Below are 18042 nucleotides of genomic sequence, written 5' to 3'. Positions count from 1 at the left end.
CCCTCCTGTTCTCCCTGCCCCTCCGCCCCTTCCTCTACACCTGCAGTGTGGTTGGATTTGCTGGGGTCCATGTGAGGAGGGTGGGACTCCCCTGAAGACCTATGGATCCCCAGAGCCCCGGGTAGGCCCCACACAGTGAGAACCAGCCTGGATGTGTGACTGGCCACCTTGGACAGCCTGTCCAGACCTTGGGCACAGAGTGGCAGGAGATGCACAGCCAATGAGGTCCCAGACCGCTGGCTTCAAGTCCCACTCACCTAATGCTGGCGGAGCTCCAGCACATCGAGCCCAGGCTTCTGAGGGTCATCTGTTGAGGCCTGCGGGGGGTGGGGGGGGGGAAGACCATGGCTCCCAGCCTGACAAGAGAGCAGCCTCACTGGGATGTCACCTAGTACCACACGGCATCACACAGCTCCATTCACACTGAAGGTGTTCAAACTATCACACAGGGAGCCTGCTCCTGCATCTGCTGGCCTCAAACAAGGCTTTGTGATTCTCCCCTTAGTTATGTAGTTTTGAAAATCACCTAAATTAAATGACAGACACAAAAGGACACAATGTGACTGCTGATAGGACTGTCAAATCCAGAGATGTGACAGCGTGCAGCATTGTGAGTGTACTTCATGCCCAGATCCTCACATCTGAAAGGCTTAGCTTAGTCAGTTTTATATATATTTACACAGTAAAAAAACAAAACAGCCAGGCATGGTGGCACACACCTTTAATCACAGCATTCGGGAGGCTGAGGTAAGAGGATCACTGTGAGTTCAAGGCCAGCCTGGGACTAATTCTAGGTCAGCCTGGGCTAAAGCAAGACCATACCTTGAAAAAAAAATGTGAAAAGCAGAACAGCAGCAGCCAGTTGATACTGAAATGTTGCACGCTGCAGTTGTCCACAGTTCTTTACCCTGAGCGCCTGGCCGTGAGAGTGCAGAGTGAGACCTCGGTCACTCACCGTCTGGAACACTGTCTGGGACAGAAAGCTGGCCGCGACCTTGCTGATGTCACTCTCGCCTCCCATCTTACAGAGGATGTAGCCATAGAGGTTCGCAGCTTGCAGGGAAATCCCGGCAATCACAAGAGCCTGCGTAGGGCAAAGCAAGGGGAACTTGGGGGCACACGCCAAGGCAGGGCAAGGCTGCTGGCCTGGGCCCAAGCAAGCAAGGGGCCGGGACCATTGTCATCACTGAGAGGAGACTGGAGTAGACAGAAACGGAAACTGCCCTAGGATGTGAGCCAAACTCTGGAGTCTCACAGTGTTGCTTATACCAGTCCGTGACGTTGAAATCCCATACCCATACCTCCCAAATAAAACTTCAGCACAGGTAGTTTATACCTCCTCAGTAGGGGCTCCTACCCAACAAAGGACAGCACACTGTTTATAACGAAAAAAAAAAAACATAACATCTTTGCAGCTGAAGACACAGCTGAGTGGTCGAGCACTTGCCCCCATGCACAAGGCCCTGGGCTCCCCTCTAGAACCTGAGAAATAAGCTCCTTTCTAATCAACGCTGCTCACAAGAACCAAAAACCTGCCAACAACCAACTGACATCAACTCATGGACAAGAAATGTGCTTTGCACATACAGTGCACTACTAGATCAGTGCACACACGTGCGTGCATGTGCACACTCCCGTTCAGATGGACCTGAAAAACAATGGAAGAAGCTAGTTACAAAAGACCTGTTACGTGCCTTTAATCCCAGCACTTGGGAGGCAGAGGTAGGGGGATCACTGAGTTTGAGGCAGCCTAAGACTACAGTGTGAGATCTTGGTCAGCCTGGGCTAGAGTGAGACCATACCTCAAAAAAGAAAAAAAAAAAAAGAACTGTTACACGGTCCCATGTTTTGTAGTATATCCCAGAATAGGTCAGCCTGTGTAGAAAGATAAGTGAGAATGGGGAAACTGGATTTTTGGAGGGATGAAAATAATCCTGAAATTGGTTGCAGAGCACAGATCCTCCAGAAGCCTTTTAATCATCACTTTCACATTTTTTTTAAATTTGTTTTTCATTTTTATTTATTTGAGAGTGACAGACAAAGAGGTAAGAGAGAATGGGCGCACCAGGGCCTCCAGCCACTGCAAACCAACTCCAGACGCGTGCGCCCCCTTGTGCATCTGGCTAACGTGGGTCCTGGGGAATTGAGCCTCGAACAGGGGTCCTTAGGCTTCACAGGCAAGCGCCTAACCGCTAAGCCATCTCTCCAGCCATGTCTTTTGAAGTAGGATCTCTGTAACACAGGCCCCCAGCGCATGGTGGTCCTCCCACCTGTGCGTCTGAGTGTGGGCGCGGCCGCATTGTTTCAGTGTGCCCACGTGTGACCCCTGAAACCCGCTCCCGCCCCCCCAGGCGGTGGGGGGGGGGCTGCTGTGGTCTCACCAGCCACTTGAGCTTCAGGGAGAACAGGGTGCTGAAGAAGAACGCGGTCCATATCCCGGGGCAGACAACGAGGCCAAGCCAGAAGATGCGCGCCTCTGCCTCCGTGGCGGCCGTGGGGCTCTCCGAGACCTGGGCGGGAGAGCGGCCGGGTTCAGAACCAGCAAGGGCGGCTGCAGAGGCCATGCGGCGACCGCTGCTTTCGGGCTTTTGTGCAGGGTGGGGGTCAGATACAAGCCACGGGGAACCACGCAAACTTCCTGCAGCCATCTCCCTCGTGAGTGGCCTGACCCGGGACACACCTTTCTGGCTTCAAAGATCCAGTGGCTTTTCCCATCCTCATCTATCTGGTTCCACCATCGGAGCCCCACCATGAGTCTCCCGGTCACATTCTGAAGAAAAAGGACAAGTGGATATATAAGCATGTCATGGGCAAAGTAGCTGATATGGCACAGGCTGGACTTGAACTCCATTCTCCTGCTGCAGCCTCCTAAGTGCCCTGGTGCTCCCATTCTCTCCTGCTAGCTCAAATTCAATTAATTTTTTTCTTTTGTGTTTTTGAGGTAGGGTTTCACTGTGGCTCATGCTGAACAGGAATTCACTATGTAGTCTCAGGGTGGCCTCGAACTCACTGCCATCCTCCTTCCTCTGTGTCCTGAGTGCTGGGATTAAAGGCGTGCACCACCATGCCTTGCAAAATAATTTTTTAAAAAATTATTGGGCTGGAGAGATGGCTTAGCAGCTGAGGAGGCACTTGCCTGTGAAACCCAGGGACCCAGGGTCGGTTCCTCAGTACCCACGTAAGCCAGATGCACAAGGCGGCACATAGTCAGGAGTTTGTTAGCAGTGGCTGGAGCCCTCGGACATTAAATGATACAGGTTCAGTGCTTGTAAGTACATATCAGCAGATTTTTTTTTTTTTTTTTGAGGTAGGGTCTCACTCTAGCCCAGGCTGACCTGGAATTCATCATGGAGTCTCAGGGTGGCCTCGAACTCATGGAGATCCTCCTACCTCTGCGTCCTGAGTGCTGGAATTAAAGGTGTGTGCCACCACGCCTGGCTCATATCAGCAGTTTTGAGCAAAGCACCTCAGGGTCCCACATGCGGAGGGGCCGTCACCACCTGGGAGCAAGGCCCGTGTGTCCCTAGCGCAGGGTGCCTCACCTTCACCGACCAGAAGTCGAAGGCCAGCAGGAGAAGCACGGTAATAAAGCAGCCCACGAAGCTCCTGCTGAACCAGTCACAGCACACGTAGACGACGATGGCACTTACTCGGAAGAACAGGTGGAAGAAGGTGGCCAGAGGATGCCTGGGGGACAAGTCCGGAGGTGCTCTGAGTCTCAAGAGCCGAGGGGAAGGGCATTAAACTTACCCCGCAGAGCTCAGGCAGCGGCCCAGGAGCACACGGCTGCCTTAGCAGTTCTGGGCCACGTCCCACTTGCCGGGTGGCCCTTGCAGAACCCGGGACTTTCCCCTAACTGGACTCCAGACGTCACGTGCCCTTTTCTGGAACAGTGTCACCTTCTGAAGTGAAACGAGACTGTCATCTCTTGTCTTCTCACCTAGCGATGACAGTGACCAGTTCCCTAAAGGTAAAGTCTGGATTATTCCACTGACTTATGTGTCACCCACAAGGCAGAGCTCTCATGTCGCTGGGGGGCGGGGGGGGGGACAGGGGTGTTCCCAGGGAGAGGGAATGGTCATGACACATGAGTGGCAGGTGAGCTCATGCTAAGGGCTCCACAGTGTGCTCCAGGGGAAGATGGTGCTTGAACTCAGGAAGGAACAAGGGCCGGGGGAAGGCCCTCGGGCCGCAGCAGCAGCAGGAGCTGCCTTTTTTAGGGAGCGAGGAGCACAGGGCAGGTGGTCAGAAGGGATCTCCTGTGTGTGGATTAGACACGAGTGTCTGCAGAGAGACAGGTGCAGGATGACTGTGTGGCGCTGGCCAGCGGGCAGATAGTTGCCCTGGAGCCCGTAGGTAGAGGGCAAAAAAAGCCTCAAGCCATTGTAAACTACAAAGTGAGGCCCTGCCTCAAAACAAACTAACAAAAACCACCTACAACACAAGCATCCACATACCTTACTCTGTCACTGAGGAGGCTGAGGCAGCAGGATCATGAGTTCAAGGCCAGCCTGGGCTACACAGTGAGTGAGACCTTCTCAAATACACACGCGCACACACATCTGGAGAAACGCCTGAGAGGGACTGGAGTGTGCCTTGATTCAGGCAAACCTGGAAGTTCATCAACTTGAAGTCCCGTCTGCCCACTTTCCCTTTTCCCTTTTGGCTGGGGTTTACCTAAAATAAAATGCAGAAAAATTCTAACTACTGAAGGGTCATCTTAAGTGGGGTCATTTCCTGGCCATCCTTAGCTCTTCCTAGGAGGCACTACTGCCACCGGACCCTCATTCAGTCCACATCTGGAGGTGGCCGTTTGGCAACATCAGGCTAATTCATTACTAAGGTGACTAGTCTTCTGGTCTTCAGAGCTTTGCAGGCTGTGGCCCAAGACACACACACACACACACACACACACACACACACACACGGGGGGGGGGGAGGGAACAGTAGCAATCCCACGGCTCAGGACCACTAGCTTCCTGCTCCTTCCATCAAGAGGCAAATACGGTGATGCTTCTGAGCTGCCCAGCTCTAGATACCTGGGTTCTCTGTTCTCTGCAGAGCACATTGCCTCCTCTACGGGATGGAACGCCTCAAGGCCTCGGCCTTCTGTAAAGTGGGGTGTAGCTAGACAGTAGCCTCTTTAAGGACACTGAAGCGATGGTGTGGGGTGGTGCGTGTAGAGTTTAGAAACACGGGCTTCACAACTGGAAACAACGGTTACCATCTAACCCCGTAGTCACTCAGCCTGGCTCCGCCCCTGAGCCTCACTGACGTTCCCCAGCAACCACAACTTTCTCTCTTTTATGCCTGGGAGAGCATTTTTTTGGGGGGGGGTCTCTCAGGTCTCCTGGTCTCTCCTCCCCTAGAAGAGCCTTCCTCGTGCTCTGTGGATGACTTTTCTACTCCGCATTGGACACTTCCCACCCACACATCAGGCAGGAGGCTGCTACCCTAAGGACAGGTGGAGAGAAAATGACCCCACCGTGGAAAGGGGCAATGGATGACCAGTGTTGTCCAGGAGGAGAGAACTTCAAGGGCTTCTGTCCAAGTTGCCGTTATTTGTAATGGAGTTGTAAGCCCCTGTCCATGGTTCTGGACCCTGGGATGGACACCCATTGTCTTTCTCCCTATAGAGACCCACAGTAGCTTCTCAACCTGTAGTATGTGGAAACCTCACTGAGGTCCTAATTGTGCAAAGGATGTACAAACACAGAAGTGGGGTGAGCCCTCAGCATGAACCGACAGAGGAAATAGCTCTATACAGATGCAGCAAACGGCAGCCCAAATCTGGCCCACCACCTGGTTTTGTAAATAAAGTTTTATTGACACACAGCTATGCTCACTCATTCACTGACGTGCAAAGCCAGAAGGTATCTGCCCAGAAAGTGTGCAGGAGCAATTTAGTGATGAAAGTAGCTACAAAATGAAGCAGACGGTCACTGCCTGTTCCCATCACAAAAGCCCACGTTCAAAAAAGCTGAGGGTGGAAGCTGCCCAGCTAGCAGCTAATAGATGATGGTAGAACTCAGGACAAGGTTGTCTCGGGGGCCGGGGATGATGTGGGTAATGACAGAGGCCACAAGGGAGTCTGCTGGCGTGTGTATAGGGTGTAAAACTTCATTGCACCATTAGTTAGAATTCAGAGCACTTTACCCGCCAATCACTTTTTAAAGAATGTCCTGTTTGAATACATTCAGCAAAGACAGACCTCTGCGAGTCACTCAAAACAACGTATGACACATACAGCAACCACCGTCCTTGGCATTCAGGCCGATGAGTGGGGAACTGCGCATCTGTACACACAGCAGCAGGGGAATGATGGCGGCCGCCTCGTTCATGATGGCCACGATTCATGAGCAACTGCGGATATCACGGGACAGCTAAAAGAAATGAGCTGTGCAGCCACCAAAAACCACGGAGGAACTGGGTGCGGTGGTGCACACCTTTAATCCCAGCACTCGGGAGGCAGAGATAAAAGGAGCGCTGTGAGTTCGAGTCTACCCTGAGACTACAATAGTGAATTCCAGATCAGCCTGGGCTAGAGCGAAACCCAACCTCGCGCAACCCAAAAAAAAAACAAACCAGAAGTCCTGGGTGTGGCACTATAGGCTGGGCAAGGACCCTGGTGCCTATACCCTCACCCCCTTTCTCTGTGCTTGCAAAGAAATATATATATATATATATATATATATATATATATATATATGTGTGTGTGTATATATATATATATATATATATATATATATATATATATATATTTAAAAAACTACAGTTCCTTCATCCCCAATGAGGAAGGCCTCTTCAGAAAAGGGCAGGGAGGAGGGAAAGGATGGTACTAACATGTGTTGTTTATATACAAAATATGTCCATATCTAACAACAACCATAAAATACAATACTATGGTTCCCATAAGCCCTACCCTAGCATTTACATTATTATTATTCATAGATGGCATTAGTGTGGGTCACTTGTTATAACTGTGAACCAATGCATTTTTTTTTTTTTTTTTTGCTAGTCTGACATTTCTGTAAGAGTTCTCTTTTTGAGTTATTCATTCAGTGGAGTCTGACACAGGTCGTGATTTGCACCCACCATTGTAGTATCACCAAGAATAGTTCACTGCCCTAAAGGTCCCTTGTGTGACACCCCCACCCCCATGTCTTTCTCCCCACTGTTCAAAGCACCTGGCAAACAAATTACCTCTTAGAGGCTGGGGACATGGCTCAGTAGTTGAGCGCTTACCACCTAAAAACCACATAAAAAACCTGGGCAAGGGCCGGGTGTTGTGGCGCATGCCTTTAATCCCAGCACTCGGGAGGCAGAGGTAGGAGGATCGCAGTGAGTTCGAGGCCACCCTGAGACTACAGAGTGAATTCCAGGTCAGCCTGGGCTAGAGTGAGACCCTACCTTGAGAAAACAAAACAAAACAAAAATGCTGGGCATGGTCATGCATCTGTAACCCCAGTAAAGGGGTGGAGACCAGAGAACCCCTGGGGTTTGCTGGTGGACAGCAGCTCTAGGTTGAGAGACCCCATCTTAAGGAAATACCTGGTCAAATGATACCAAAGGAACCCATGTTTTCCTCTGGTCTCTGCACACGTATGCACACAGGGCACACAGGGCATCTGCGTATACACATGCATAAACTTTACATATCACACCACACTTACACACAAATGCTGTCTCCATCCATAGTTTTGTCTTTTCCAGAATAGAATCATCTAGAGGACAACCTTTCCAGACAGGCATCTATCACTTGGCAGTGTGTTTCAGGCTATTCCATGTTGCAGGGTGGTTTTTTTTTTTTTTTTTTTTTTTTCCAGGTAGGATCTTGCTCTATCCCAGGCTGACCTGGAATTCACTATGTTGTCTCAGGGTGGCCTCGAACTCATGGTGATCCGCCTACCTCTGCCTCCCAAGTGCTGGGATTAAAGGCATGTGCCACCATGCCTGGCTCACACCCAGGACTGTAAAGACCATCTCTGCCTTGAAATCCTTACCACATATCCTGTTTTAAATCCTGTCATCACTGAGGCATTCGGGAATGTTCGACTGTCCCGTGTGGCTCAGGTCTAAGTGAGGTAGAGCCTCATCACTGGCCTCACTTGTCCTCCTGTGTTTGCTGCCTCAACCTTCCCTCTGGAGCCACCTTGGGTCCCAGGAACAACAGGACAGTCCAGTAAGCATTCATGTGATAGGGGACTCAAGCCACTCCTGGCCAAAGTGAGCCTGCAAGACACAGGATATCCACATGGGGGCACATTAACTATGATGGTCACGCCATACCCTGGAGAACCAGACTGTCCCCTCAGGTGATGGCAACAGTGACCACTTTTATTTTTCTTTGATTAAAATAAACACACATGCATATACATATATGTATGTATATATTGGTTTTTTGAGGTACAGTCTCACTCTAGTCCAGGCTGACCTGGAATTCACAATGTAATCTTAGGGTGGCCTGGAACTCACAGTAATCCTCCTACTCCTTCTCACAAGGGCTGGAATTAAAGGCGTGTACCACCACACCAGGCTTATTTATTTATTTGTTTTTTTTTTTTGTTTGTTTGTTTGTTTTTTCGAGGTAGGGTCTCGCTCTAGCTCAGGCTGACCTGGACTTCACTGTGAAGTCTCAGGGTGGCCTCGAACTCATGGCGATCCTCCTACCTCTGCCTCTAGAGTGCTGAGATTAAAGGCGTGCATCACCACGCCCGGCATTATTTATTTATTTAAGAGAGAAAGGCAGAAGAGAGAGAAAGAGAGAAAGAATGCACACACTAGGGCCTTCATCCACTGCAAATGAACTCCAGACATATGTGCCCCCTTGTGCATCTGGCTTACATGGGTCCTGGGGAATTGAACCTGGGTCCTTTGGATTTGCAGGCAATCACCTTAACCACTAAGCCATATCTCCAGCCCTTGCTTTTGTGTGTGTGTGTTAGTGTCTTACTCTAGCCCAGGCATTGACCTGGAACTCTCTCTGTAGTCCCAAGCTGGCCTTGAACTCACAGTGATCCTCTAACTTTTGCCTCTTGAGTGCTGGGACTTAAGGCATGAGCCACCATGCCAGCTTTTTCTTTTCTTTTCTTCTTGTTTGCTGACTGACCACTTCTTCAGACTCACTTTCCAAAGGATCTCTGAGACAATGGCCAACCAGCCCACACCTTGACCAGGAGTGCTTAGTTACACAGACCTCTTGCCCCCCGCTGCTCCAATTCTTACCTCAAATCTAATGCTCGTTTCAGGATTCCAAAGATAGACTCTGGAGTCGCTGGACCCTATCACCTGTCACTCTTCCCAAAGTGGTCACACGGAGTACTTCTGCTTTTCACTGCCTTGGGGCTCTTTGATCGGCATCTGGGGATGGTGGTTGAGCCTGGCCTACTGGGCTGTCAGAGTCGGGCTTTTGCCCTAAAACCTGGGTTACATGGGGAAGCAATTACCTTTCCTCCTTAGTTGCTTTGCTGAGAGCGGTGGTCCCTGGGAAAAAAGGCAGGGACCAGCTACAGAGCAGTCCAGGAGAGGGGTGGCAAGGCAAGGAGGAGATGACCAGTCGTGTCGACAGTGACCTTCTTGGCAATGGGAGCCAAAGCTGCACTGTTCTCTGTACTTTTATGTAAATTTGGATTAAAAAGTACAAAACTTAGGCTGGAGAGATGGCTTAGCTGTTAAGGTACTTGCCTGCGAAGCCTAATGACCCAGGTTCATTTCCCCAGAACCCACGTAAGCCAGCTGTACATGGCAGCATCTGCGTCTGGAGTTGGTTTACAGTGCCTAGAGGCCCTGGTGTGCCCAGTTTTCTCTCTTTCTGATCCCTCTCCTCTCTCTCTCATAAAAAAGAAATGAAAATAAAATAGTTTTGAAAAAGTAGAAAGCAAGCTGGGGAGATAGGTCAGTGGGCGGTGCTGGCCTTGCAACTACGAGGATCCAAGTTCAGTCTCCAGAATCCTCCTTCAAAACAGCCAGACATGGTGGGTGGTGTGTGCCTAATCCCAGCCCTGTGGGCTCAGAGACAGGCGCACCCTTGGGGCTCACTGGCCAGTCAGTCTAAGCTCCAGGCCAAGGAGAGAGCCTGTCTCAAATAGAACGGGCTGGACAAGAGGACAGTCTCCACAGGCTAGCTCCTGGGTTGGGATGCTGGCCGGCTGGGCGGGCCTGGGGAGTGGGACCCCCTCCATCCCCGAGCAGGAGGGTGTAGGGAGCCGGGCAGTGGCGGACCCCGAAGTGACAAGGGCCAGTAGGCATCTGGATGGATTTGGGGGCTGTCCCTGGGGCTCTGACACATGTGAGGAGGAAGGCTGCTCTTGAGGAAGAGGGAGAGATGAATATTATTGCCTACCTGACGAGATGTGAGTTCTCTTTCTTCATTTAAATGGAAAATCTCAGTCCAAACAAAAGCACAGAGCAAGATGAAAGTTAATTGAAAAAACAAACAAACAAGTGTTTTCTTAGATAAAGTGTTCACTCTTCCGGAGTGACTGCAACATTTGGTTTCCCATAAGCACAGGCTTAGAAATTAAGCATCGTCACTGAGGCGTCGGAAACTTGATGACTTCAAATACATAAGGCTAAAATATTGTAGTTTGATATTTTTTAAAAATTTTTTTTGTTATTTTTTATTTATTTGAGAGCGACAGACAGAGAGAGAAGGAGGCAGATAGACAGAGAGAGAATGGGTGTGCCAGGGCCTCCAGCCACTGCAAATGAATTCCAGATGCGTGCACCCCCTTGTGCACCTGGCTAATGTGGGTCCTGGGGAGTTGAGCCTCAAAACTTAGGCTTCACAGGCTAGTGCTTAACCGCTAAGCCATCTCTCCAGCCCTAGTTTGATATTTTTATGCCATCATTGCATAACTTGAATTTTCAAGTCCACATGGTACTGAAATGGAAGGCGTTGAGTGGATGTTGGTAATGGTTACTTTAAAAGTATACATTCTCATTTACCAGGTGTAGTGGCACATACCTTTAATCCCAGCACTCAGGAGGCAGAGGTGGGAGCCTCGCCGAGAATTTGAGGCCACCCTGAGACTACATAGTGAGTTCCAGGTCACCTTGGGCTAGAGTGAGACCCTACCTCGAAAAACCAACCAAACCAAACAAAAACAAAAACAAAAAAAACAACTAAAGTACCTTCTGCATAAGGTATTAAACCTTATGTTTATTATGTATAGTTATCATAGGTGATAAAATCTTTTGCAAATCTAGTTTGAAGAAATAGTTATTGTTGAGATCAGGGCTAACTAGCAGAACAAGGAATTTTTTTTTGTTTGCTTTTGTTTTTTTTGAGGTAGGGTCTTGCTCTAACCCAGACTGACCTAGAATTCATCATCTAGTCTCAGGGTGGCCTCGAACTCAAGGCAATCCTCCTACCTCTGCCTCCTGAGTGCTGGGATTAAAGGCGTGCGCTGCCATGCCCGGGAGGATATTTTTTTAAGTGACATCTTACTGCTATAACTTTAATACTTAACATTTATGTGTTTGGCAATGGGGCCATGTCTTTTGAAGAGTTGTGCTCAATATGTATAACTTATTAATACTAACTAATCAAATGATGTAATTTGATAATTTTTAAAAAAGTTGAACGACACCCTAGGTTGACCTCTGACCCCCACATGCATGCACACCTGTGAGTGCACACACGTGTGTATGCAAAAAAAAAAAAAAAAAAAAGAGTAGAAAATGTATCAAAAACTAGCATCAGCCGGGCGTGGTGGCACATGCCTTTAATCCCAGCACTCGGGAGGCAGAGGTAGGAGGATTGCTGTGAGTTCAAGGCCACCCTGAGACTCCATAGTGAATTCCAGGTCAGCCTGGGCTACAATGAGACCCTACCTCAAAAAACCAAAAACAAACAAACAAAAACTAGCTTCAGTCTTCCATTGAGACAAAGTGTCTTTCAGAGTAAGCCAAGCCCATGGGGTGATACTCTGGTCTCTTGGATGAACCATCTGTGGTCGAAAAAATAAACTAAAAAAATCCCTACTTGGGTAAGTGGTCACTGCAGCTGGAGCATGAGGAAAATCCCAGAACACAGGTCCTTTTTTCTTCTGGGCCTACCAGTTCCTCTTCGAAAAGTAAAGGGTAGTGAGGACATGTCTACGGGGCACCGATGCCAGTCTCCCTCGATGGAGTGTGGGACAGTGAAAATGCCTAAATGCACAGTCCTGTTCTGTCCCTGCTAGGCCTACAGCCCCCAAGGCAGAAGCCACTTTATCGCCTGTTTAATTTTATTTCTTTTGAGACAAAGTCTCTTTTTGTAGCTAGGCTGGCTTGAACTTGCAATCCTCCTTCCTCAGTCTCCCGAGTGCTGTGATCACAGGAATGTGCCACCACGCTGGGCCTAAGCCACTCTCAAGTGTGCGTCAGCTCATCTGTGGAATGGGAGGATGACGCCTGCCTCAGATGTCATGGAAGGTGGAAGACCTACGACACTGGGCCAGAGGGAGTCCTGTGGTTGTGGTTTTAACACCGGAGGAGCTGTTTGACTCATTAATAATGAATGAGAAATTTTGAGAGTGGTATAAATTAAACATGACTGGCATATTCTTTTTGTACACCCTTTGTGCATTTCCTACTGTTAAAAAGAAGTTGGTGGGACTGGAGAGATAGCTAAATGGTTAAGGCACTTGCCTGCAAGGCCTAACCCCCTGGGTTTGTTTCCCCAGCACCCATGCAAAGTCAGATGCACAAAGTGGCGCATGCATCTGGAAATCTTTTGCAGTGTCTGGAGCTCATTTGCAGCAGCTAGAGGCCCTGGCACACCCATTCTCTCTGTCTCTCTTCTATCTTTCTCTGCATGGAAATGAATAAATAATTTTTAAATTTATTTTTCGAGGTAGGGTTTCCCTCTAGCCCAGGCTGACCTGGAATTCACTATGTAGTCTCAGGGTGGTCTTGGACTCATGGCAATCCTCCTACCTCTGCCTCTCGAGAGCTGGGATTAAAGGCATGTGCCACCACGCCCAGCAATAAATAATTTTTTTAAAAGTTGGTATTGTTATTTTTGCAGCTTACACACACACACACACACACACACATACACACAAACTCAGGTGATCTGTCTGCTAATGGTGATGAGCTACCAGTTAGATGCTAGGAGGAAGAAGAAGTTGTCATGTCCGGAGACAGCTAAAAGGGTGTTTGCCTAGGAAGAAGTAAGAGAGGCCCATCCACTGCTCCACGCGCTAGCTCCTCCGGGCTCCTTGCTGGAACGGCAGCTCCCACGGCTGCCCCAGAACCGCTGGGCAGGCTGCATGTTCACAAGCCTGGAGTGATCCTCGACCTGCATCTTCTATTCCAATTCCAGTGTCAGCTTTAATGTAGCAATGAAGCCTGAGGGGACAGAAGGGCCCAAGCCTAAGACAGCCGAAGCCCCGTATGCCTTCAGAATCCAGGGCTGCGTTAACTCCGGAGGTGGCGGCCCCACGAGGCGCCACCTGATTTTCCCTCTCTAGAACGGCCCAGATGTGGCGTTGGCTCTGTCATCCATTTGACCAGCATCTGGCTTCAGAGGACAGTGTGGCCTCCCGGGGCCATGGCGAAGTCTGAGTACAGGCCGATTACCCAGCACTCAGTTCCCACTCAAAGGTCAGTACAAATGAGGTCTGTGCGTGGAAGTGAATAATAGAGCAGACTTCCCTCTGGCCACCACAGTTTTCCCCTGATGTTTCTGTTCTTTATTTCTTCTTAAAGAGACATCCCAACTACAGAAGCCGGTAGGCATAGTGTCTGAGCAGAGGGAGGGCCACAAGGTCACGGGTCCTGGATGCTCAGCTGGGGCCAAAGCTGTAGGAAAGGAAGCGGCGCATGCGTACCTGGTACCTGGCATCAGCCATTGCAGGATAGCCTCATCTACAGTCTACTTCCCAGCGCTGTCTGACCCCAGGACTAATCCTTTAACCAACGCTCCAGAGTTTTCCAGATGGGGGGACCCAAAGAAGTGAAAACAGAGACTCCCTTTTATGTCTACAAATGTTCATAGCAACATTGCTCACAATCACTCAGAAGTGTAAATAGCCCAAATGTTAATAGGCAAATTGATAAGCAACATGTGGGCTAACCACATAATGGAATATTATTCAGTTAAAAAAAAAAAAGAAAAAGAGCCGAGCATGGTGGCATATGTCTTTAATCCTACCACCCAGGAGGCAGAGGTAGAAGGATCTCTGTGAGTTCAAGGCCACACTGAGATTACAGAGTGAATTCCAGGTCAGCCTAAGCTAAACCCTACCCCGAAAAGCTAAAAAAAAAGAATGGGGCTGGAGGTAGCCCAGTGGGAAGTGCTGGCCTTACATATATGAAGGCCTGAGTTTGATCCCCTATGTCCATATAAAAGTTTGGGTGTGGTGGCATAAGCCTGTAATCTCAGCACTGGGGAGGTTGAGGCAGAGGCAGAGGACCCCTGAGGCAGGTTGGCCAGCCAGTCTAGCCTGATTTGTGAGCTCCAGGCCAACAAGAAACCCTGTCTCAAAAGTGGATGGTGTTATTGGGGTAACACCTGAGGTTGTCCTCTGGCCTCCACATACATGCATATCCCCCACACATATGAACATGCATACACACATGCACACACACCCTCCCACAAAATTTAACAATAAAAAAAAATAGAAAAGGAATAGTGTGACACCACTTTGAAAACCTTGTCTAAGCGAAAGGCGGCGGGTGGCACAGGCAGACAGGTATTGTCTGATCCCACCGACCTGCGGATCAGGACTGAGGTCACTGCTAAAGCCACAGAGACAGCAAGCGGGGAGTGTACCTCGGGTGGGGGTGGGGTGATGTGGGGACTGTTGTCAATGAGGGAAGGGTTTCAGTCTGGGAAGAGGAAAGGGCTCCTGGAGATGGGCAGTGGTGACAGCTGTGCAGTGTAAATGAAATTGCAACCCTGAACTTGAAGAGGTGAAGATGTCAGTTTCATGTGTGCATACTGTATCACAGATCACAAGGTAGAAGAACACGTGGAACAGCAAGAGAACTAGAGCAGCTGCGGCTCCCTCCCTTCCCCCACTGCCTGAGCCCAGCTCCAGCGATCAGAGCAGCGGTCCTGGGACTGGCCACGCCAACTTGAGCCAACAGAGGGACCCAAGCAGGAGCAGGGTCTGGCAGCAACATCAGTGTCTCTGGCATCAGCAGCAGTGGCCCCAGCAGTGACAGATCCAGCAGCAGCAGCTTCAGGAGCAGCAGTGGCAGTTCCAGCAGTGGGGGTGCTGATCTGCAGGGCCACAGTTGCCAGGCTCGGTTTGCCCCGCAGGAAAAAACAGTGCCCAGCTCCAGAAATCAGAACAGCAGCCCGACGGCCCAGCCATCACCTTGACTGAGACCAAAATCATCCAAAAAGGTAACTGGGATTGCACCAGGGAAGGCTCTTACTTGGTCACAAGCTGACTTGGATCCCTCAACAGACCAGAAATCTTAACCTCTTTGTTGATAGAGGATTGAGTTGTTATAATAACTACTCTTGCATAAATACTCGGTGATGTTTTTGATTGAATGGGTACAGTGTTTAGTTAAATTTTAGAATCTCCCTGTATTTTATTCCACTCAGCCTACTTGAATACTCCCATAGCAGGGAAACTCAACCCCTAGGAACACCTTTGTAGATACTCTGAGAGTCTTAAGAGACACATCTAACACCTTAAGCTCCTAATCTGAAGATATATAACATCAAATCAATTGATACAGCTCAGAATACCCAGCTAGCTAGAAAATCCAAGCATTAACTTAATTCAAGATGCAAAAATATATACATTATAACACCAGAAACACTAAAAATCAAGACAATATAAATCCACCTAAAAGTATTAATGCACCAGAAATGACCTCCAGTGAGAATGAGTTAGAGGAAATGCCTGAGAAAGATTTCAAAAGAATGATTGTAAATATGTTCAAAGAAGTCAGAGAACAAATCAAAGGAATCAAAGAAGAAATCAAAGAGGAAATCAAAGGAATCAAAGAGGAAATCAAAGAAGATGCAGGGCACCAATTTAATGAAATAAAGAAGGTAATACAAGACATAAATGAGGAAATAGAAATAATAAAGAAAAACCAGTCAGAATTACTAGCAATGAAGAACACAGTTAATGAAATAAAAAGCTCTGTACAAAATCTCACCAGTAGAATGGATGAAGGAGAGGACAGAATATCTAAGCTACAACACCAGGTGGCAGATCTAATATAGGCCAACAAAGAGAAAGAAAAACTTATAGAAAAGTATGAGTAGGAATTTCAAGATATTCGGGACACTATGAAAAGATCAAATATAAGAATTCAGAGCATAGTAGAAGGAAAAGAATTCCACTCCAAAGGCATAGTAGGCGTCTTCAACAAAATCATAGAAAACTTCCCCCAAATTGGGAAAGTGGTGCCAATGCAGATATAGGAAACCTTTAGAAACCCAGCCAGACAAACCCTGGAAAGAACCTCTCCTCGTCATATTATAATCAAACTACCAAACACACAAACCAAGGAAAAAATATTGAAAGCAGTTAGAGAGAAAAATCAAGTTACCTACAAAGGCAAGCCCATCAGGATTACAGCAGATTATTCAACACAAACTTTAAAAGCCAGAAGGGCTTGGAGTGATATATTCCAAGTTCTGAAAGATAACAACTGTCAACCAAGGTTACTTTATCCTGCAAAGATATCCATTCAAATAGATGGAGAAATAAGGACATTCCATGACAAAAGCAGGTTAAAGGAGTATTTGAAGACAAAACCAGCTCTACAGAAAATACTTGATAGGATCCTCCATGCTGAAAAAAAGGAAAAGCACACATATACGGAACCTGGAAAAAACAAGCAATTCTCAAATACTAGTTAACACAAGAAAACAAAGGTAGAACTGGAACCACACACAAAAAAATGGCAAACATAAATACACACCTTTCAATAATATCTCAATATCAACGGCCTCAATGCCCCAACAAAAAGACATAGGTTTGCAGACTGGGTTAAAAAGCAGGATCCTACAATTTGTTGTCTCCAAGAAACTCACCTTTCTACAAAGGATAGACATTATCTTAGGGTTAAAGGTTGGAAAACAGTATTTCAAGAAAATGGGCCTAGAAAACAAGCAGGGGTTGCTATCCTAATATCTGACAAGGTAGACTTCAGTCCAATGTTGGTCAAGAAAAATAAGGAAGGTCACTTTATATTGATTAAGGGCACACTCCAACAGGAGGACATCACAATCCTAAATATATATGCACCTAACATGGGGGCTCCCAAATTCATCAAACAAACACTATTAGAACTAAGGTCACAGATAACACCAAACACAGTGGTGGTGGGTGACTTTAACACCCCACTCTCATCAATTGACAGGTCATCCCGGGAGAAAACAAACAGAAAGGCATCTGGACTAATGAGGTCATAGAAGGAATGGACCTAATAGATATATACAGGACATTCCATCCAAAGGCTGCAGAATATACATTATTTTCAGCAGCACATGGAACATTCTCTAAAATAGACCATATATTAGGACACAAAGCAAATATTAACAAATTCAGGAAAATTGAAATAATTCCTTGCATTCTATCTGACCACAATGGAATTAAACTACAAATCAGTAGCAAGAAAGGCTATAGAGCATACACAAAATCATGGAAACTGAACAATACACTACTAAATGATGAATGGGTCAATGAATAAATAAAGAAGGAAATCAAAAACTTTATAGAGTCAAACGATAATGAGAACACAACATACCAAATCTCTGGGACACAATGAAGGCAGTTCTAAGAGGTAAATTTATAGCCTTAAGTGCCTATATTAAGAAATTAGAAAGGTCACAAGTAAACAACTTAATGCTTCACCTTAGAGCCTTGGAAAAAGAAGAACAAGGCAAACCAAAATTCAGTAGACGGGAAGAAATAATAAAGATTAGGGCAGAAATTAATGAAATAGAAACAACAACAACAAAAATCCAAAGAATTAATGAAACAAAGAGTTGGTTCTTTGAAAGGATAAACAAGATTGATAAACCCTTAGCATATCTGACCAAAAGAAAGAGAGAAGAGACACAAATTAATAAAATCA

At 47.6% G+C, this 18042-nt stretch overlaps 1 protein-coding gene across 2 annotated transcripts in view; it reads right to left on the bottom strand.

Annotated features, from left to right (window-relative positions):
* The window catches only part of Tvp23a (trans-golgi network vesicle protein 23 homolog A), a 37301-nt gene that overhangs the window by 595 nt on the left and 18664 nt on the right, over window positions 1-18042 (bottom strand). For both annotated transcript variants that reach the window (XM_045130053.1, XM_045130054.1), the window contains exons 3-7: window positions 3543-3687; window positions 2681-2770; window positions 2382-2510; window positions 956-1084; window positions 258-317 (exon numbers count right to left, since the gene is read on the bottom strand). In XM_045130053.1, coding sequence (XP_044985988.1) covers window positions 258-317; window positions 956-1084; window positions 2382-2510; window positions 2681-2770; window positions 3543-3687 — 553 coding nt within the window. The remainder of the gene's footprint in view (window positions 1-257; window positions 318-955; window positions 1085-2381; window positions 2511-2680; window positions 2771-3542; window positions 3688-18042) is intronic.

The sequence above is a fragment of the Jaculus jaculus genome, chromosome 11 (assembly GCF_020740685.1).
Source record: "Jaculus jaculus isolate mJacJac1 chromosome 11, mJacJac1.mat.Y.cur, whole genome shotgun sequence".
Taxonomy (NCBI): domain Eukaryota; kingdom Metazoa; phylum Chordata; class Mammalia; order Rodentia; family Dipodidae; genus Jaculus; species Jaculus jaculus.
This window is presented reverse-complemented; position numbering and strand designations above follow the sequence as displayed.